Source organism: Rhinopithecus roxellana, chromosome 10, assembly GCF_007565055.1.
Source record: "Rhinopithecus roxellana isolate Shanxi Qingling chromosome 10, ASM756505v1, whole genome shotgun sequence".
NCBI classification, from domain to species: Eukaryota; Metazoa; Chordata; class Mammalia; order Primates; family Cercopithecidae; genus Rhinopithecus; species Rhinopithecus roxellana.
Genome location: NC_044558.1, coordinates 96,932,990 through 96,955,063, shown reverse-complemented (window position 1 = coordinate 96,955,063; position 22,074 = coordinate 96,932,990). Strand labels below are relative to the sequence as shown.

The 22,074-nt window shown below is 45.2% G+C and overlaps 1 protein-coding gene across 1 annotated transcript in view; it reads right to left on the bottom strand.

Annotated features, from left to right (window-relative positions):
- SVOP (SV2 related protein) overlaps positions 1-21,301 on the bottom strand; it is a 108,618-nt gene extending 87,317 nt beyond the window's left edge. The window contains exon 1 of the mRNA XM_010360524.2: positions 21,070-21,301. Within this exon, the coding sequence (XP_010358826.1) occupies positions 21,070-21,104 (35 nt within the window). The 5' untranslated portion in view covers positions 21,105-21,301. The remainder of the gene's footprint in view (positions 1-21,069) is intronic.
- Positions 21,302-22,074: the final 773 nt, after the last annotated feature.

Sequence of the window (22,074 nt, the reverse complement as noted above, 5' to 3'; positions counted from 1 at the left end):
ATAGAATAGAGTATTATCCAGGCTTAAAAAGAAAAGAAATTGTGACATAGGTTACAACATGGAAGAACCTTGAAGATATTATGCGGAGTGAAGTAAGCCAGTCACAAAAGGATTCTACCTATATGAGGATTCTACTGATGTGAGGGGACCTAGAACAGTGACATTCACAGATATAGAAAGCAGGATAGTGGTTACCAGGGCTGGGGGGAAGAGAGGACAGGGAGTTAGTGTTTAATGGGTACAGTTGGGGAGGATGAAAAAATTCTGGAGATGGATGATAGTGATGGTTGCACAACATTGTGAATGTACTTAATGCCACTAACTGTACACTTAAAATGGTTTATGGTCCTGTAATCCCATCACTTTGGGAAGCCCAGGAGGGCAGATCACTTGAGGTCAGGAGTTTGAGAGCAGCCTGGCCAACATGGTGAAACCCTGTCTCTACTGAAAATACAAAAATTAGCCGGGCGTGGTGGGTCATGCCTGTAATCCAGCAACTCAGGAGGCTGAGGCAGGAGAGTCGCTTGAACCTGGGAGGGGGAGGTTGCAGTGAACTGAGATCGCGCCACTGCACTCCAGCCTGGGCAACAGAGGTAGACTCTGTCTCAAAAAAAAAAAAAAAAAAAAAACTGTCAATGGCAAATTTTGCTTTACATGTATTTTACCACAAGAAACATACACACACATGCACATACATACATACACACACACACGCTGATCTGTAGGGGTCAACAGGGAAAGATTGTTGAGACTCATTATTAAATGTGCTATAAAATGGGCTGGGCACAGTGGCTCATGCCTACAATCCTGGCATTTTGGGTGGCAGAAGTGGGAAGATCACTTGAAGCCAGGAGTTTGAGACCAGCTTGGAGAATAAAGTGAAACTCTGTTTCTCCAAAAAGAAAAAGTAGTATAATATGGTCCTGAGAGCTAGGTCCTTGATACTCTAAAACTTAAGCGTGGTCCCGGCCAGATGCGGAGGATCATGCCTGTAGTCCCAGGACTTTGGGAGGCTGAGATGAACAGATCGCTTGAGGTCAGGAGTTTGAGACCAGCCTGGTCAACATGGTGAAACCTCGTCTCTACTAAAAATACAAAAATTAGCCGGGCATGGTGACTCGTGCCTTCAATCCCAGCTATTTGGGAGGCTGAGACAGGAGAATCACTTGAACCCAGGAGGCAGAGGCTGCAGTGAGCCAAGATGGCTCCACTGCACTCCAGCCTGGGCAACGGAGCTAGACACCATCGCAAAAAAGAAAAAAAAAAAAAAAAACTTAAGTGTGGTTCTGAACCAGAGGCTCCAGCAATCCCTTAGGAGCTTGTTAGAAAGGCAGAATCTTGGTCAGGTGTCGTGGCTCATACCTGTAATCTCAGCACTTTGGGAGGCTGAGGCTGGAAGATTGCTTGAGCCCAGGAGCTATAGACCAGCCTGGGTAACAAAGTGAGACCTCCATCTCTACAAAAAATACAGAAATTAGTCGGGCGTAGCGGTGTTGCCTGTAGTCCCAGCTACTTAGGAGGCTGAAGTGGGAGAATCACTTGAGCCCAGGAGTTTGAGGTTGCAGTGGGCTGTGATTTCACCACTGCGCTCTAGCCTGGGTGACAGAACAAGACCCTGTCTCAAAAAATAAAAATAAAAATAAAAAAACAAGAAATGCAAGAAACGCAGAGTCTCAGACCCTGTCCCAAACCTACCGAATCAGTATCTGCATTGTAACCAGTCTCCAGGCAATTTGTGTGCATGCTGAAGCCTGAGAAATATTGCTCTAGAGGAGTTACGCTTAGACAATCACAGACATTTGGGAAGGACATGTAAGAAGTCTAATGCTGGTTTCTTCTGGGGAGGATAACTGGATGGGAATGGGAAATTTTGAGAGAAGACACATTTTTTTTTTTTTTTTTTGCTTATTCATTTTGGACCCTTCTGTAATATTTGATATTTTTAAACTGGGCATCTACTGTTCTTACTATAAATATAAATAACAACAGCAACTATTGACCATGCTCTAGTTGATGGAGCAGCATGCTGTTAAGTGTGGCTATGCTCTGCTTTCGTCTGTGAAGTGGGGATGACAGCTGGTTTACAGATGGTCACGAGTATTAACTGAGCTTGATGAATAGGAAAATTGTGAGCAATGAGGAAATACGAGCTTCCAGCAACCTGTCTTCTCCAAGTCACCTCTCTACCTTGAGTTTGGAGTACATTGACCCTTGTAAAAAGTGACTTTGAGAAAATGGCTTAGCTCCCTGCAGTTTTATTTATTTATTTTTTGAGACAGGGTCTTGCTCTGTCACCCAGGCTGGAGTGCACTAAAGCTCACTGCACCCTACAACACCTGGGCTCAAGTGATCCTCCTGCCTCAGCTTCCATAGTAGCTGGGACTGCAGGCGTGCGCCACCATATCCCGCAAATTTTTAAATTTCTTATAGAGTTAGGGTCTCACTGTGTTGCCCAGGCTGGTCTCAAACTCCTGGGCTTGAGCAGTCCTCCTGCCTCGGCCTCCCAAAGTGCTGGGATTACAGGCATGAGCCACAGAGCCCAACCTCCCTGCAGTTTTAAACCTGGACCTGCTCACATGTCTTCGCTGGCAAACCACAAGAAGCGACGGCACCTGTGTTTATTAAACTTTGTTTTAAAACAGAAATAAAGAAGGACCTTTGACGTTAAATTATGCAGTCCTCAGAAAGCCAGTCTGCATTTTGAATCAGTCGGGTCCCTAAAAGAATTTATCAAGTACATGAGCCAAGATTTCCCGAGGGGAAAAAAAGTAATATGAAAGAAAAAGAAAATAGCAGTGGCATATGTTAAATATATGAAGGCTTCAAAACAGGCTGGCTCACAATCTCTTGCCATTTGTTGTATATGTATATATATAGCATATAATTTACCAAAATAGCAGGGAACATTTGTTTTACATAATTTTACTATTTAAGGAAGAGAAGAACTTGAGGAAATAGCTGTCAACCTAAAGATCTTGTTTGTACCACCATAGAATTTTCCTCGGTACCTTAAATTAGGGCCTGTGACTTGATTCAGGTATCGTTATTTGTTCATTTTTTTGAGACAGGGTCTTACTCTGTTACCCAAGCTTAGAGTGCAGATCTGGGCTCACTGCAGCCTCGACTTCCCAGGCTCAAGCAATCCTCTCACCTCAGTCCCCCAGGTAGCTGGGTCTACAGCTATTTGCCACCATGCTTAGTGAATTTTTTTTTTTTAATTTTAGTAGAAACAAGGTCTTGCTATGTTGCCCAGGCTGGTCTCGAACTCCTGAGCTCAAGTGATTCCCAAAGTGTTGGGATCACAGGTGTGAGCCACCATGCCCAGCCCTGATTCAGGTATCTTATTTTATTTTATTTTATTTTATTTTATTTTATTTTATTTTATTTTATTTTATTTTAGATGGAGTTTCACTCTGTCACCCAGGCTGGAGTGCAGGGGCACAATTTTGGCTCACTGCAAGCTCCGCCTCCCGGGTTGACGCCATTCTCCTGCCTCAGCCCCCCAAGTAGCTGGGATTACAGGCATCCGCCACCACACCCGGCTAATTTTTGTATTTTTAGTAGAGACGGGGTTTCACCATGTTGGCCGGGCTGGTCACGATCTCCTGACTTCAAGTGATCCGCCTGACTTCAAGAGATCCAATCTCGGCCTCCCAAAGTGCTGAGATTACAGGCGTGAGCCACTGCGCTCAGCCAGGTATTTTAAGTAGGGAAGTTTTCTCTTTTCATCTGGGCTTCTGGAGTTTTATCCCTTGAGTTCAGACTATCAGAGTTCAAGCTGTCAGACTGAAAAGGAAGTTTAAGCTGTGATTATCTGTGGGTGGCATTCAGAGTTGGAGAGGTGGTCCGCCAGAATAGATAAGAGAGCCAAACTCTGGCAAACAGACTGACTTGGGTTTGAATGCCCTACCCACACCATTCAGTACCTGTGTGACCCTGGGTAGGTTAATGTGTTTCTCTGAGCCTCAGTCTCCTCACCTATAAAATGGAAATGGTAATCCCTACCTCACAGGGTAGCCATGGAGATCAAAGGTGTCTATCTATCGAGAGCATCTGGTAGAGCCTAGCAGCACCATTCGGTATTTCCATAAGCATCTATTGAGGGCTGACTTATGCTGAGTGCTGGGGTCCAGTGGAGGATGAAATTGACATGGTCCCTGACCGCGAGAAGTGGATGCTCTGGTTGGCAAGGTGGCTAATATACAAGTAAACAAACACATCATTATCGATTTGCAAAGGAAATATATCATGAGGAGGAAGTAAACAGGGTGCCAAGTGGGGACAACAATGGTACCCAAGGAACCCTCATGCCCTAGAAGGTGGGTGCCATTGCTGTCCCCACTTTACAGATGAGAAAACTGAGGCCTAAAGCAAAAAAGTGAGTGATCAGAAAAGACCTCCCCAAGGAGAGATCAAGGGGACAAAGACGGTCCCACACAAGTAAGGGAGGAGTAGAGAGAACAGCTAGTGCAAAGGTCTGGAGGTGGGACCAGGGAACATAGGTCAGAGAGATAGCTGGCATCACACAGAGCCCTGGAGGTCACAGTGAGGATTTTCTGTGTTGTCCTAAGACCAGTGGGATGCCATGGAGGGGTTTCAAGTAGTAGCGAGATGGTGGAAGATGATCAGAGTTGAGTTTTGAGGTCACTTGGCACATTCTCCCACAAGAGGATGAATCAATGGAGGAAAGCGGGTTGCTTTGTTTTGTTTGAGACAGTCTGGCTCTTGTTGCCCAGGCTGGAGTGCAGTGGCACAGTATTGGCTCACTGCAACTTCCCACTGCCAGATTCAAGAGATTCTCCTGGCTCAACCTCCTGAGTAGCTGGGATTCCAGCTGCCTGCCACCACGCCCAGCTAATTTTTGTATTTTTAGTAGAGATGGAGTTTCATCATGTTGGCCAGGATGGTCTCAAACTCCTGAACTCAGGTGATCCACCTGCCTCAGCCTCCCAAAGTGCTGGGATTACAGACATGACCCGCTGTGCCCACCCCAGAAAGCATTTTTTAAATATAGGTTTTAATATTATTTAGGTATGGCAAGGCTGAGAGATTATGAGATGTGAGCCATTGGCAAGATATACTCTGTCATACTTACAGATCCCAAGAAGAAGGGGCATGCCACACTATAAGGGGCACACACGGCAACCCCATGGTTTGTCAGGAGGCAGAGGTAATAGAAGGAGAACGTGAGCAAGAGCCTTTATTGTGGTTTCCCAGGAAAGAAATGGGTAAGGCAGAGGCTGCAGGCTTGGGATTGGTTCGTTTGAATAATTTCATCCTTCTCTGGAGCATAGGGGCTATCCTTAATTGTCTCATGCCTGGTTCTGGGGTGATGAGGGCAGGTAGATGTGGCCCAGAGTCTGGGAGCTGGATAAAGAAGGCGGCTGGAGAGACATGAGGCTCTGGCTTGATTGGTTTGTATATCAAAAGCACGCTGGCAGGTGAGCTGTTTGCTATTTCTAGGAATTAGTTAACTCTGAGAGGGGCAAGTCCCTCCAGGGCCAGCAAGGCTCCAAGATGTTGAAGCATCAGAATATAAGCAATCAAAGGTTGCCGGGAGCGGTGGCTCACTCCTGTAATCCCAGCACTTTGGGAGACCGAGGTGGGCAGATCACTAGGTCAGGAGATCGAGACCATCCTGGCTAACACGGTGAAACCCCGTCTCTACTAAAAATACAAAAAATTAGCCAGGCGTGGTGGCGGGCGCCTGAGTCCCAGTTGCTCAGGAGGCTGAGGCAGGAGAATGGCGTCAACCCGGGAGGCGGAGCTTGCAGTAAGCCAAGATCGTGCCACTGCACTCCAGCCTGGGTGACAAAGCGAGACTCCATCTCAAAAAAAAAAAAAAAAAAAAAAATCAAGGCCTGGTTAGTACAAAAAGATGACTGAGGAGGAGTCAGGGAGGCCAGGAAGGAAGCTGTGTGGCCAGTGGGAGAAGAGGTGCTGGTGGTTTGGATTGAGGGGTTGGAGAAGTGGAGGGCTGAGGTTTTTGTTAAATATTCATCCCTTTCTCCCCAGCTCTGCCAAATAGTACAAATAGTATAAGAAGACATCTTCATAGGGAGGCTCATTTGCCAGTGGAAGGCAGGGTTGCATCATCTTGTTTGGGGAACTTGATAAAAAACCCTGATAACCAGTATCCCTCAGCTTTGTCCCAGATACCCTGATGATGTGGCACTGGGCATCTTTGGAGTCTGAAACTTATCAACAAATGTAGTTAGATGCTGTGCACTTGGAGCAGCAGAGACTGCCAAGGTCACTGACATATGGACTTGCTTTGTCTCCTTCAAAACAAGACCTGGGGCACTCCCTGAGCTGTAGGATTTAAGAAGAGTCTTCCCAGGAGATGAACTTCTGGCTTCAAATATTTAAGGCTCTGACCTATGAAAGAAGGTGCTTCTCAACCATAATCCTAAGGACAGAGCTTGAACTTTTGGGTATAAGAAAGAAGGAAGCAGATCTCAACTCAATATAAAGAGGAGCCTTATCAGGCAGATCAGTCCAGAGATGAAAACGGCTGCTTCAGGAGGTAGTGGGCTCCCTCTCTTGAGAGTCATTGCAGCAGAGGCAGGTGTCCATGTGATTGGCTCAGGAGTAATGATATTTAATATTTATGCATCACTTCAGCATGCCAGGTCCAAGCCTGAATGTTATAAACTATCTTATGTAATGCACTCAACAATCATAACAGGGAAGTATTATTAATAACTCTAGTTTCAGCCAGGCCCCGTGGCTCACGCCTATAATCCCAACACTTGGGATGCTGAGATGGGAGGATCACTTGAGCCCAAGAGTTCAAGACCAACCTGGGCAACATGGCAAGACCATGTCTATACAAAAAATTAAAAAATTAGCTGACCATGGTGGTATGCACCTGTGGTCTCAGCTACTGGGGAGGCTGAGGTGGGAGGATCACTTGAGCCCAGGAGGTCGAGATTGCAGTGAGCTATGATTGCAACACTGCACTCCAGCCAGGGTGACAGAGTGAGACCCTGTTTCAAAAAAAAAATCTCCAGTTTATAGACAAATAAACTGACGCTAATAAACCAATAAACCAATGGTTCCAGGTCTCCTAGATAATATGTAGTGTACTAGGACCCTGGCTCAAGTAGCTCCAAAACCCATGATCTTACCCAGTCAGCCAAAGCTTCTGTACCTGAAGCCAAGAATACCCCTGTGGAACTGATTAAAATGCTGATTCCTGGGCCTTACTCTAGACCTACTAATGCTTTTGCATCCTACAGAGTGGGGCCCAAGAACCTGAATTTTTTTTTTTTTTTTTTTTTTTTTTTTTTTTTTTTTTGAGACGGAGTCTTGCTCTGTCGCCCAGGCTGGAGTGCAGTGGCCGGATCTCAGCTCACTGCAAGCTCCGCCTCCAGGGTTTACGCCATTCTCCTGCCTCAGCCTCCGGAGTAGCTGGGACTACAGGTGCCCACCACCTCGCCCGGCTCATTTTTTGTATTTTTTAGTAGAGACGGGGTTTCACTGTGTTAACCAGGATGGTCTCTATCTCCTGACCTCGTGATCCGCCCGTCTCGGCCTCCCAAAGTGCTGGGATTACAGGCTTGAGCCACCGCACCCGGCCAAGAACCTGAATTTTAATCAGATGATGGCAGCCACAGAAGTCTGAAAGTCACCATCTGATGCCTGCCTGCTCTGAATTAGGGAGACAGGGTGTGAGGGGTTGGACGTGATGACCTTGAAGTTTCCTTCATTTCTGAAGTCTATAATTAAAGGAAATTTTAGTTCTCTGTGGATTTTATTTATTTGCATTTTTTTGCCACCCCCATCAGCCTGAGTAGCAATGAGCTTGTTCCTAGGATAGCAGATGACTTGCTTATATCCTGGACAAAAGGTAATGATAAAAAATAAATCATAGTTAGCATTCATGAAGCCTTTACTGGGGCTGGTAGCTCCGCTAAGCACATTATAAGCATCATCTCAAGGAACCCTCATGCCCTAGGAGGTGGGTGCCATTGCTGTCCCCACTTCACAGATGATAAAACTGAGGCCTAAAGAAAAACAAGGAACTTGCCCAAGATCACCTACCAAGTTAGCCAGAAAGTCAGGATCCAAAACCAGCTCTGCCTGAGTTGAGCGCACACACACTTACTCATTCTCTGACATGGCCTGTGCAGAGAGGAGAGGGTTACTCTTCCTACTGGAGGACCAAAAGGCCTGTGCTGCAACTTTCAGGGTCATTTGTCTTTGCAACTTTTCCCTTTTTTTTTTTTTTTTTTTTTTTTTTTTTGTGAGATAGAGTCTCGCTCTGTCACCCAGGCTGGAGTGCACTGGCATGATCTCCGCTCACTGCAGCGTCTGCCTCCCAGGTTCAAGAGATTCTCATTCTTCAGCCTCCCGAGTAGCTGGGATTACGGGCGCGAGCCACAACACCTGGCTAATTTTTGTATTTTTAGTAGAGACAGGGTTTTGCCATGTTGGCCAGGCTGGTCTCAAACTCCTGACCGCAGATAATCAGCCTGCCTTGGTCTCCCAAAAAGCTGGGATTACAGGCGTGAGCCACCGCTTCCGGCCTTGTCTTTGTAACTTATTTATTCACTCATTCGTTTAACAACCATACAGAGGGGACCCTCTCTGTGTCAGATTTGAGTTCTTGCCCCCATGGAACTTTGAGCCTTTTACCAAAGTTACCCTGAGCATTGCAGAAGATGCACACGTTGTTAAGGGAACATGTACAGGGTGCCAGCATGACTCAAGTCAGAGGAGTGAGGCTTAAAGAGAAATCTGAAGATACTATAGAAATGAGCGACTGCCTCCTGGATTGAAGCAATTATCCTGCCTCAGCCTCCTGAGTAGCTGGGATTACAGGTATCCGCCACAATGCCGAGCTAATTTTTGTAAAAATAGATGGCCAGGCTGGTCTCGAACTCCTGACCTCAAGTGATCCACTCGCTTCGGCCTCCCAAACTGCTGGGCTTACAGGTATGAGCCATGGCACCCAGCCCTATAGCAGTGGTTTTCACCCGGGGCAATTTAGCCTCCCATGAGCATCAGCAATGTCTAGAGACAGCTTTGATGGTCACAACTGGTGGGAGTGAGAGTGACATCTGGTGGGCAGAGGAGGCCAGAAATGCTGCTAAACATCCTACAATGCATAGGACAGTCCCCTACTACAAAGTATTGTCTGGTCTAAAACGTGAATAGTGTAGAGGCTGAGAAACCCTGGCTTAAAGAGTGAATGAGATACTATTAATAATCACACCAGGCTGGCCAGGGTAGCTCCAAAGTCCAGCACTTTGGAAAGCTGAGGCGGGAGGATTGCTTGAGCGCAGGAGTTCAGGGGCTGCAGTGAGCCATGATCGTGCCACTGCACTCCAGCCTTGGCAACAGAGAGAGACCCTGTCTCAAAAAAAAAAAAATTAATCAAATAAATAAGTTAATAAATACACCAGAATAACTGCCATGATCCAGGCTGGTGCCAGGCACATTCATTCAGAGAACTGAGAATCAGTCTTGTAGAGCTGAAAATGCCCTCAAAGGTGACCTGGGCACCCCCTTGTGTCTCAAGGAAGTTAAATTAATTGCCCAAGATCACGTAATCAATCACACGCAAATCTGCCTAACTCTTTTAGACAGTCCAGAGAAGAGTTTAGCTGGGGCTGTAAAGCCACTGTCTAGGCCAGTGAGCCCTGGAATAATCCTCCCTAAGACCCAAGGCCACCCGAACCATGGCCTCTTTTCAAGGAGACTTTCTTTCTTTGGCCTCCAGAGTGTTGTGGTTTTCGTTCTGTTTTGTTTTTCTGGGTCTCACTTTGTCGCCCAGGCTAGAGTGCAGTGGTGCAATCATAGCTCACTGCAATCTCAGCCTTCCAGGCTTAATTCATCTTTCTGCCTCAGCCTCTCAAGCAGCTGTCACCACAGGCACCACACCCAGATAATTTTTTTAGAGAGGGGGTCTTACTACGTTGCCCAGGCCGATCTCAAACTCCTGAGCTCAAGTGATTCTCCTGCCTTGGCCTCCCAAAGTGCTGGGATTATAGACAAGAGCCACTGCACCCGGCCCAGACTGTTCCCCTTAAGTCACTGAAACACACGTTCCTCAGAGGTGACGCTGGCTGGCATAAAAGGTAGGTGTGAGCAGCTTTGAGTGTGAGGTTTTTTGTTTTGTTTTTTGAGGCAGAGTCTTGCTCTGTCGTCCAGGCTGGAGTGCAGTGGCATGATCTCGGCTCACTTCAACCTCCGCCTCCCGGGTTCAAGTGATTTTCGTGCCTCAGCCTCCCGAGTAGCTGGGATTACTGGCGCGCACCACCACGCCTGGCTAATTTTTGTGTTTTTAATAGAGACAGGGTTTTACCATGTTGGTCAAGCTGGTCTCGAACTCCTGACCTCAAGAGATCCTCCTGCCTTGGCCCCCGCCAAAGTGCTGGGATTATAGACAAGGGCCACAGCAGCTGGCCCAGACTATTCCCCTTAAGTCATTGAAGCACACATTCCTTAAGTGAAGCCGGCTGGCATAAAATGTAAACATTTTTGAAATGAAGGGGTGTGAGCAGCTTCGAGTGTGAAGGTTTTTTTTGTTTGTTTGTTTTTTGAGATGGAGCCTCGCTCTGTCACCCAGGCAGTGCAGTGGCACGATCTCGGCTCACTGAAAGCTCTGCCTCCTCGGTTCACACCATTCTCCTGCCTCAGCCTCCTGAGTAGCTGGGATTACAGGTGCCCGCCCGCACACGCCTGGCTAATTTTTTGTATTTTTAGTAGAGACGGAGTTTCACCGTGTTACCCAGGATGGTCTCGATCTCCTGACCTCGTGATCCACCCGCCTCAACCTCCCAAAGTGTTGGGATTACAGGCGTGGGCCACCATGCCCAGCCAAGTGTGAGGTTTTAAAGGCCGTGGTGGGTTCCCTTGGAGGATGCCCAGGCTATTACAATAACTCCCTACTTTTTGCCTGAAGTGGGTGATGGTGATGCCCTATCTCTCCTCCTTGTCCGGGGATCCTCCCTCTATTTTGGCCCCACTTGGTCTCAGGGGGATGGGAGCCAGCAGGAAGTCTCATGTGTGGCTTTGCCACTTCCTCTTGTCCTGTGTCTCTATGCAGAGATCTTCTCAGTTAGAGGAACCAGAACCTGCTTCTAGCTTCTCCCCTAGAACTCAAACACAAATCCTTACCTGGTTTAACATGGGCTCGAAGAGCTTACCTGGGACAATTTCAATAGCAATAGTCATATAATCATTGCAGCATTATTCACAATCACCAACCTATGGAATCCACCTAAGTGTCCACCAAGAGATGAATGGATCAAGAAAATGTGGTATATACACAATGAAATACCATTCAGCCTTAAGAGAGAAGGAAATCCACTCATTTGCAACAACATGAATGAACCTGGAGGACATTGTGTTAAGTGAAATAAGCCAGGCACAGAAAGACAAATACTGCATGATCTCACTTACATGTGGAATCTAAAAAAGTTAAACTCATAGAAGCAGAGAGTAGAATGGTGATTACCAGGAGCTTGGTAGGGGCTTGGAGAAATTAGGGAGTTGCTGCAGGTAAAAAAATTTCAGTTAGGCTGGGCACAGTGGCTCATGCCTCTAATCCCAGGCCGAGGCAGGCAGATCACCTGAGGTCAGGAGTTCGAGACCAGCCTGGCTGACATGGCAAAACCCCATCTCTACCAAAAATATAAAAATTAGCCAGGCGCAGTGGTGGGTGCTTGTAATCCCAGCTACTCAGGAGGCTGAGGCAGGAGATTCGCTTGAGCCTGGGAAGCAGAGGCTTCAGTGAGCCGAGATCATGCCACTGTACTCCAGCCTGGGCAACAGAGTGAGACTGTCTCAGAAAAAAAAAAAAAAAAAAAAAAATCAGTTAGGCAAGAGAAATAGGTTCAAGAGATCTGTTGTACAACACAGAGATTATAGTTAATAACAATTTAGAGTACTGTATACTTGAAAATTGCTAAGAAAAGAGATTTTAAGTGTACTCACCACAAAAAAAGATGTGAGATGATGCATATGTTAATTAGCTTGATTTAGTCATTTCACAATTACACATATTTCAGAACAACATGTTCTGTACCATACATATGTAATTTTTATTTGTCAATTTAACATTTTTAAAATATTAAATAAAAATTTTTTTTTCATGTAATCAGTAACTCAAACTGATGTTCTCCCAACCTCCCTGATTTCATCTAAGAAAATGAGGAAATGCGGCCAGGGATGTGGTTCAAGCCTGTAATCCCAGCACTTTGGGAGGCCAAAGCAGGTGGATTGTTTGAGCCCAGGAGTTTGAGACCAGCCTGGACAACATAGCAAAACCCCGTCTCTACCAAAAATACAAAAAATTAGCCAGGTGTGGTGTCATGTGCCTGTAGTCCAAGCTACTCGGGAGGTTGAGGTGAAAGAATCAGCTGAGCCCAGGAGGTTGAGACTGCAGTGAGCCATGATTGTGCCACTGCACTCGAGCCTGGGCAACTGGAGTGAGAGCCTGTCTCAAAAAAGGAATATGAGGAAGCAGAAAGTAGATGTGAAGAAACAAAGCTCGTCTTTCCAGTTAGACTGGACTACGCAGCTGCTAAAACTTAATAGTAGCCCTACTGTCAGGGAAAATAATACAGCCAATGGACAGATTTTTCTGGTTTTTCATTCATGAAGCTTTCCTAATCATTTGGCCTTTCTATATTGGTCTATGCTGGAATCCAGTAGTAGGTGAAACTAACAGCAATATCCCACACACTTGAGATACATCAGACCCCACCCTTGTGAAACTCTCACAAAGGAAGGCAAACACTAAACAATAAATAAGCAAATTATAAAGTTTATTAGCAGATAATACGTGCTATGAAAAAAAGAAAAAGGAGAACATGGTGTTGGAGGATAGAGGAAGAAGGCTGTAGCTTTTTTTCAATTGTGATTAAATACACATAACATCAAACTTACCATCTTGCCTTTTTTTTTTTTTTGAGACAGAGTCTCACTCTGTCACCCAGGCTGGAGTGCAGTAACACGATCTTTGATTACTGCAACCTCCACCTCCCAGGTTCAAGTGATTCTCATGCCTCAGCCTCCTGAGTAGCTGAGATTATAGGTGCACACCGCCACACCTGGCTAATTTTTGCATTTTTAGTAGAGACGATTTTCGCCATGTTGGCCAGTCTGGTCTCGAACTTCTGGCCTCAAGTGATCTACCTGCCTCAGCCTCCCAAATTGCTGGTATTACAGGCATGAGCCACTGCGCCTGGCCCAATCTTAACCATTTTTAAGTATACAGTTCTCTGTCATTAAGCATGTTCACATTGTTGTACAATCATCACCACCATCCATCTGCAGAACCCTTTGCATTTTGCAAAATTTAAATTTAAATTCAGTTCCATTAAACACCAACTCCCCATTCCCTCTCCCCCCACCACCGAGTTCCTGGAACCACCATTTTACTTTCTGTCTGTATGGATCTGACTGCTCTAGGCACCTCATATAAGTGAGATCGTGCTGTATTTGTCTTTTTGTGCTGCTTTGCTTGCACAGTGTCTGCAAGCTTCATCTGCATTGTAGGACTGTCCAAATTTCCTTCTCTTTTTTTTTTTTTTTTTCAGACGGAGTCCCACTCTGTTGCCCAGGCTGGAGTGCTGTGGCACAAGCTCGGCTCATTGCAACCTCAGTCTCTCAGGTTCAAGCGATTCTCATGTCTCAGCCTCCCGAGTAGCTGGGATTACAGGTGCATGCCACCACACACCTGGCTAATTTTTGCATTTTTAGTAGAGATGGGGTTTCACCATGTTGGCCAGGCTGGTCTTGAACTCCTGAACTCAAGTGATCCACCTGCCCTGGCCTTCCAAAGTGCTGGGATTACAGGCATGAGCCACTGAGCCTGGCCCAAATCTCCTTCCTTTTTAAGGCTGAATAATACTCCAAATGTGGATAGACCGCATTTTGTTTCTCGAAAATTGCTAAGAGAGGAGATTTTAGCAATATTGCACAATGGAATATTATTCTTCCATCCCTCAGTCCATGGGCACGGGTTGTTTTCATGTTTGGCTATAGTGAATAATGCTGCTGTGAACATGGAAGTACACACATCTTTTCAACACCCTGCTTCCCATTATTTTGCATCTATAACCAGAAGTGGAATTACTGGGTCACATGGCATTATTCTTTTTTAAGTTTTTATTATACTTTAAGTTCTAGGGTACATGTGCACAACATGCAGGTTTGTTACATATGTATACATGTGTCATGTTGGTGTGCTGCACCCATTAACTCCTCATTTATATTAGGTATATCTCCTAATGCTATCCCTCCCTGGCTCCCCCTACCCCATAACGGGCCCTGGTGTGTGATGTTCCCCTTCCTGTGTCCAAGTGATCTCATTGTTCAGTTCCCACCTATGAGTGGGAACATGCGGTGTTTGGTTTTCTGTTCTTGCAATAGTTTGCTGAGAATAATGGTTTCCAGCTGCATCCATGTCCCTACAAAGGACATGAACTCATCCTTTTTTATGGTTGCATAGTATTCTATGGTGTATATGTGCCACATTTGTAGCAAAGACCCAAATGTCCATCAATGACAAATGGCATTATTTTTATTTTTACATTTGAGGAACTGCCATACTGTTTTCCATAATGGCTACACTATTTTATATTTCACCAACAGTGTGCGAAAGTTCCAATTTCTCCATATCCTCACCAACACTTGTTATTTTCTAATTTTTTTGGTCTTTCTTTCTTTTTTGAGACAGGGTCTCATTCTGTCACCCAGGCTGGAGTGTGGTGCCACATTCATAGCTCACTGCAGCCTCAAAACCCTGGGCTCAAGCAATCTTCCCTCCTCAGCCTCCCAAGTAGCTGGGACTACAGGTACACACAACCATGGCTGGCTGGTTTTTCAAAATTTTTGGTAGAGACGAGGTCTTGCTTTGTTTCCTAGGCTGGTCTCACAGCTCTTGGCTTCTAGCAGTCCTCCTGCACCGGTCTCCCAAAGTGCTGAGATTACGGGCTTGAGCCACCGCGCCCAATTCAGGTATTTTTTATTTTGATAGTAGCCATCCTAATGGGTATATGAGAGGGCTGCAAATTTAAAGAGAGTTATTAGGGTAAGCTTTGGTGAGAAGGTGGCATTTGAGACTTGATGAGGGTGAAGCAGGTATCTTGGAGAAGAGCTTTCTAAGGGGTGGATCCTGAGGCAGGAGCCTGGCTGGCATGGATGAGGAACAGCAGGGAAGCAGCAGCATGAATGTGTAGGATAGTGAAAGAGACGAGGTGAGATGGGAACAATGGGAGAGTTTTGAGCCAAGGAAGGACATGATCTGACTTTTAAAGAATCCCTTTGGCTGCTGGGTTGAGAATGGGCTATAGGGAGGCAAGAGTAGGAGTGGGAAAACCAGCACAGACATCATTGCAATCAATCCCAGTGAGAGAGGATGGAGACTTGAACCGGGGGATGGCAGCAGAATGGGTGAGAGCCTGCATGTCAGTTGAAGGCAGGACCAAAGGATTTCCCGATGGGCTGAAAGTGAAATGGGGCCAGGCGTGGTGGCTCATGCCTGTAATCCCAGCACTTTGGGGGGCCAAGGCGGAAGGGTCACTTGGAGCCGGGTGACCAGCCTGGCCAACATGGCAAAACCCCATCTCTACAAAAAATTCAAAAATTAGCTGGGCATGGTGGTGTGTGCCTGTAATCCCAGCTACAGGGGTGGCAATGATAATTGCTTGAACCTGGGAGACGGAGGCTGCAGAGAGCTGAGATCACGCCACTGCACTCCAGCCTGGGTGACAGAGCCAGACTCTGTCTCAACAACAACAACAACAAAAGTGAAATGGGAGGAAGAGAGGAGTCTAACTTGACTCCGAAGTTTCTGGCCAAATGGGACAAATGGAATTGTCATCAACTGAGATGGGGGAGGCTGAAAGAGGAGCAGGTGGAGGACGGATGAAGAATTCAAGTTCAGACATGTGCTGTCACACCACACCAGACATCTTCTTAGTGTTTTGCACAGGAGACTGTGGCTTCCAGGCACTCCTACTACCTTTCTTTTTTGAGATAAGTTGGAAGATCAGGGAAACCAATGCAGAGTGGAGGAAAAATAACACCAGCACCATGAATCGAGCCCATACTCAAAGCCAGGCACTGTGCTGAGAGCTTCCCAGTGATTATCTCCCGGATCCTTACAACAGCCCTGCAGGTATTATCACTTTCCGACTTCACAGATAGGCACTCAGCCTTGGGGAGAAGGCTTTGGCCTGAGGCCACACAGATAGGGCCAGAGCCAGAGTCTGAACCCAGGTCTGCCTGAGTCAGTTTCCACATTTTTACCTCTGCTATTGATTAAAACCAGCAGAAGCCAGAGGCAGATTCATTAAAATGGTAGACCCAACTCAATCTTGAAAGACAGGGTTCATAAGAAAGGAGAGAGTAGGCCGGGCGCGGTGGCTCAAGCCTGTAATCCCAGCACTTTGGGAGGCCGAGACGGGCGGATCACAAGGTCAGGAGATCGAGACCATCCTGGCTAACACGGTGAAACCCCGTCTCTACTAAAAATACAAAAACTACCCGGGCGAGGTGGCGGGCGCCTGTAGTCCCAGCTACTCGGGAGGCTGAGGCAGGAGAATGGCGGAAACCCGGGAGGCGGAGCTTGCAGTGAGCTGAGATCTGGCCACTGCACTCCAGTCCGGGCGACAGAGCGAGACTCCGCCTCAAAAAAAAAAAAAAAAAAAAAAAAAAAGAAAGGAGAGAGTAGATTCAGCAAATGCAGGATGACATCCCAACTTCTTGTCATATACTACAAGACCCTGGAGGGCCTGCTGTTGTCCTCAGCAGTTTTCCCCCAAGTTACTTGTTCATTAATGATCTATTGGCTGATTTTGAGACACACCAAGCTTTTTTCCCAATTCAGGGCTTTTACCCATACAGTTTCTTCTTCCTGGAATGCTCTTAATCTTTTCTCTTTTTCCTGAAATCACACCTACAGAGGATCAGGTCAATTGTCACTTCCTCAGGGAAGCCTTCCCTGATACCTCCTCCCAGCTAAAACTAGTCTCCTTATACATACTCCGCATTCGTTCTTTTTTATTTATTTATTTATTTGAGACAGGATCTCACTCTGTCACTCAGGCTGGAGTGCAGTGTCACAATCATGGCTCACTGCAGCCTTGACCTCCTAGGCTCAAGCAATCCTCCTGCCTCAGCCTCCCTAATAGTGGGGCCACAGGCATGAGCAACCAGACCTGGCTAATTAAGAAAAATTTTTTTCAGTAGAAACAGGTCTTAATATATTCCCCAGGCTTGCACTAGTTCTTGATAGCACTTAAGACAATTCTCATAATTACTTGCAATGATGTGTTCAGTGTCCTCCCTCCTACCAAACCAGTGCTGTCCAATAGAACTTTCTGCAATTATGGAAATGTCCTAGACCAGGGTCCCCAATCCCTGGGCCGAGGACCCATAATTGTCTCTGGCCTGTTAGGAACCAGGCTGCACGGTGAGCCATGGATGAGCGAGCATTACCACCTGAGTTCCGCCTCCTGTCAATCAGCAGCAGCATTAGATTCTCATAGGAGCATAAACCCTATTGTGAACTGAACATGCAAGGGGTCTAGGTTGCAGGCTCCTTATGAGAATCTAATGCTTGAAGATCTGAGGTGGAACAGTTTCATCCTGAAACCCCAACCCCATCCCCCTACCTAACCACCCCTGTCCATGGAAAAATTGTTTTCCAAGAAACCAGTCCCTGATGCCAAAATGTTGGGGACTGCTGGCCTGCACATATGCTTTCCAATATAGTAGCCACTAGCTACATGTAGCTATTGAGCATTTGAAATGTAGTTAGTATGACTGAGGGACAGATTTTTTTAAATTTTACATTATGTGTGTGTGTGTGTGTGTGTGTGTGTGTGTGTACACATATTTTTGACGGAGTCTCACTGTGTTGCCCAGGCTGGAGTGCTGTGGCACAATGTCTGCTCACTACAACCTCTGCCTCCCAGATTCAAGTGATTCTCCTGCCTCAGCCTCTGAAATAGCTGGGATGTGCTACCATGCCCGACTAATTTTTTTGTATTTTTAGTAGAGACAGCGTTTCACCATGTTGGTCAGGCTGGTCTCAAACTCCTGACCTCAAATGATCCACCCTCTTCAGCCTCCCAAAGTGCTGGGATTGTAAGCGTGAGCCACCGCACCTGGACACATATTTTATGTTGTATATTATATATACATTTTATGTTGTATATTATACTATATAAATTATTTCATGTACAAACTGCATACTTTAAATTCATTTAAGTTTAAATTTAAATAGCCACATGCACCTAGTGGCTAAATGTACTATTGGACATTGCAGCTCTAGATTGTCAGTTGCTTAAGCGCAAGAACCATTCTACCTTACTCAGCTATAGAATCCTTTGTACCTAGGATGGTATCTAAGTAACTCAGTGAATGAATGAATGTATGAATGAATCGATCAATCAATGTCTGCTAACTGGCTTTCAAGAAATCATCCTAGAAAGAACAGACCTAGAAAAGTCTGATTTGCACAAGGTCACACAAAAAGGCAGAAATGGATGCAAACTGTTAGCCTCCCAAATCTCCTCTGTGTGGTGCTGTCCCAGAGTGGACAGCATGTGAAAAACAATGGTCTTTTGTGGTCTCAAATGAACCACCCCAGAGTTGTGTGAAGGTTCCTTCAAGTGCGAGGAAGGACTGTTTCTTAGACACCCTCACTCCCTTTCCCCATTCCCCAACCATGTAAACTACTTAGTGGCTTATAATCTGCTAACACTTGGCCTCCCGTGGGATTGAGCCTATTCCAAAGTCCACTCTTGCCAACCCTCTACAAGGCACTCTGAATTTTTTTTTAGCCATATTGCTCTTGGGAAATCTGCTGCCTGCAATCTGTGCATAATATTCGAAGGGTGTGGTTTAAAAAACATCTAAATCGTGATTTGTAACCCACTCAGATTCATGTGGCCGTTCCTTTTAGCTTACTCTTTTTTTAGAAATTGAGGTCAACACATTTCAGGGCTAATTTTGACTTCATTCAAATGTCATTTGGGGTTTGCAGATTAAGATTTTGAGGGAGTCCAGTACAGTAAACTTACATATTTTGTTTATATAAATGATTTTTCAGATGCAATAATAATAATAGCTAATATGCATTGAGTGCTTTGTCTCTGCCCAGCTTTTAGCATACATTATCTCATTTGATCTTCACAATAACCTTATGAATTAAGTACTGTTATGATCCTCATTGTGTAGCTAAGGAAACTGAGTCTCAGAAAGGTTAAGTCACTTGCTTAAAGTCACACAGCCAGGAAGTGGCAGAGTAAGGATTTGAATCCAAGTATGTCTGATTCAACAGATAATGTACTTAGCCAGTACACAATTTGGCCTAATAGATAATATATGTATTTATGCCTATTAAGCACCAGAAAGAATAATTAAGAAAGTTAACTCTGGAGAATAGGACTGGGGTTTGAAAAGAAAGGAGACTTACTCTTTATTCCTGTGATTCTCTTTGAACTTTATTTACCTTTATTTATTGGTACATTGTATTACATTCCTATAAAAACCTAAATTTTTAAATTTAAATAAGTAAAAACTTCCTATTTTTGCTTTTTTTTAATTAAAGAAGGAATTGTCATGATAATGTCAGGTCTATATACCAGTAGATTAAATATACATGACCCTTTTGCAAAGTTTATATAAACATGAATCTTTGAAAAGTTCACATGGTCTGACATGATTGAAAAATTTATCCCAGGACAACCAAAGTTCACATTTCTGATATTAAATTATTTTTTATTTGGGGGTAATGGTTTTATTTTTGAACATGATATTTATTCACAATAGAAGTTGTATGTTTTCCTTGGGAAATTTGTAATCAGACCTTTACATTTTTATGTACTCTTATATCTACCTCTGAATATTGTAACTAAACATGCTCTAGCATTTGTGAAATAATGCTGTATTACATAATCAGATATGCTAGTTGTGGATCAATTAGTAAAAACTTTAAAGCAAATTTTAAATTAATTAAAAATTTTAGTGAAAATTAATTTTATGCTGATTGAAAAGTAAACATTACAATCCCCTTCAGTACTCAGAGCCTCAGAGAACTATATCAGTCACACTAAAAGTCACTTGGGAGAATTCCTCAGTAACTTATAGAAAAAATAATCCACCATTTTTAAAGTCAAGAAAATACACACATACTAACTATAATTTACCCTTTCTAACAATCCCAAAGGGAATCTACTCTTACCATTCAAATGGCTAGTGCTTCTAAAAATTAAAACAACTCCCACCCCAGCAATGTTCTTTTTAATGCCCCCTCTCATACTCTTGGAATTTACTTAACAAATCACTATCTGCTTGAGGTAGGAAAAATCTGTAAGCCCCTCTATAAGACCCGTGTCCTTTCAGTTGCTTGGTATTTCCCCCACATTCTCAGAGCAAATTTGGTTTTTCTTAAAAATCCCCATCCTCAAAGGAGTATATTCCTGATGTTCCAACGGTGAGTCTCACTCTAGCTAGCTGCTACAAAAACCTTTCATTCAGAAGAAGGCAAGAGGTTTCACCGACAGTGCACAGCCTCTCATTCACACACTTCATAAACAACAGGACTTTGCCCAACCCTCTCCTCTAGGAAGGCATCCCAGTTTTTTATCAACCAGTTTGCAACATCAGTATCATTCCCTTCCAAAAGACCTTGCAGAAAAATTATGAATTTCACAGCATAGGATTAGGGCTGGAAAGGACCGATGTCATTGCATAGACTCACCAATTCTGTCCACATTTCAAAACAGCAGCTAATGCTTTCTTAAAGCTCACATCTCAAAATCCCTTTAGGATTGAGAGCAATTAAAAGGGAAATCATAACCCCCGTGGTTCCCCATAAGGTCCTGAAAGATCTGATAAATAGAACTGAGTCAGAGATACAGAGGCTGGGCTGCTGGGGAAGGAAAATGGCTTGTCTCCTCCAGGCCCTAATTCCTTCCTCTGAAACAGTTCCCTTTAAATTCAAGAAACCATGCAGAGATGCACCCCCCAGCCCCCTTGCAGGTTTTCGTTTTTTAAAAGAAAGCCTGTCTGCCTCTTGCTCGCCCCCATGATACTCACGGCAGCTGCCTTAGCTGGAATAAGTCCTCCTCCATGTCCGCGCTGCGCCAGGACGAGCCCTTCTCATGGCCCTTACATGGTAGTGGTGGATGACGAGCCCCCTGGTTTTCAGCACCGGGATGCTGGACAGCACCCGCGCCGCTTCCTCCCTCGAGCAGCAGCTGTTCCGGGAGGGAGCCGCTGGGGACCAGCCCACGAGACAAAGCCGCCGCCGCCGCCGGGAGACCGCGGCGAGAGTGGGCGGAGAAGAGGAGGCGGAGGGCAGAGCGAGCTGCGCGGGGAGAGGGGGCAGGGAGAGCCCTTCTGCTCGTAGGAGTTCACAGGCTTTCTGGCTGATGGTGCATTACTGGGATGCCTGTAGGGCACACCAGTCTGTGAAATGGTTGTCCGGGTACCAATGAGCACCCTTTGGTTGATGATGCCTGTCTAAATGTTTATTTGCATGTATTCAATTAATGTTATCAGTAGAATACTTTTGAAACCCAGCCTGCTATAACAAATACAGGCATGCATTTAAGTACTGTTTACTAAGCACCTATGTGCCAGGCACTGTAATCGGTACTGGGGGTATGACAGAACAAATTCGACCTGTCGTTGTCATCGTGGAGCTAAGGGTCTAGTGAAACGAATCAAGAAAAGAAAAATGTAAGTCAGGTATGAGAAGACCAACGATCACTCATTCTTTCAACAAGCATTATTGGGTGAATTCTACAGCCCTGACCCTAGGGAATAAAAACATGAATAAAATAAAGTCTCTGTCTTCAAGATCCTAGCTAGCTTAACGGTTCCCCTAGCCCACCTCTCACTAGAATTTCTGACCCTTTTAGAACTTAAGCTCCATGAGGTTTCACTGATGTGTCCCAAGTACTAGAACAGGGCTGGCACACAGAAGGTACTCCGTAAATATTTGTTGAATAAATGGTTCTCAATTCAGGCTGCATGTAAGAATTGACTGGCTCCATTTCAAACCAATTGAACTCAACTCTCTGGAGGTGGAGGCCAAGC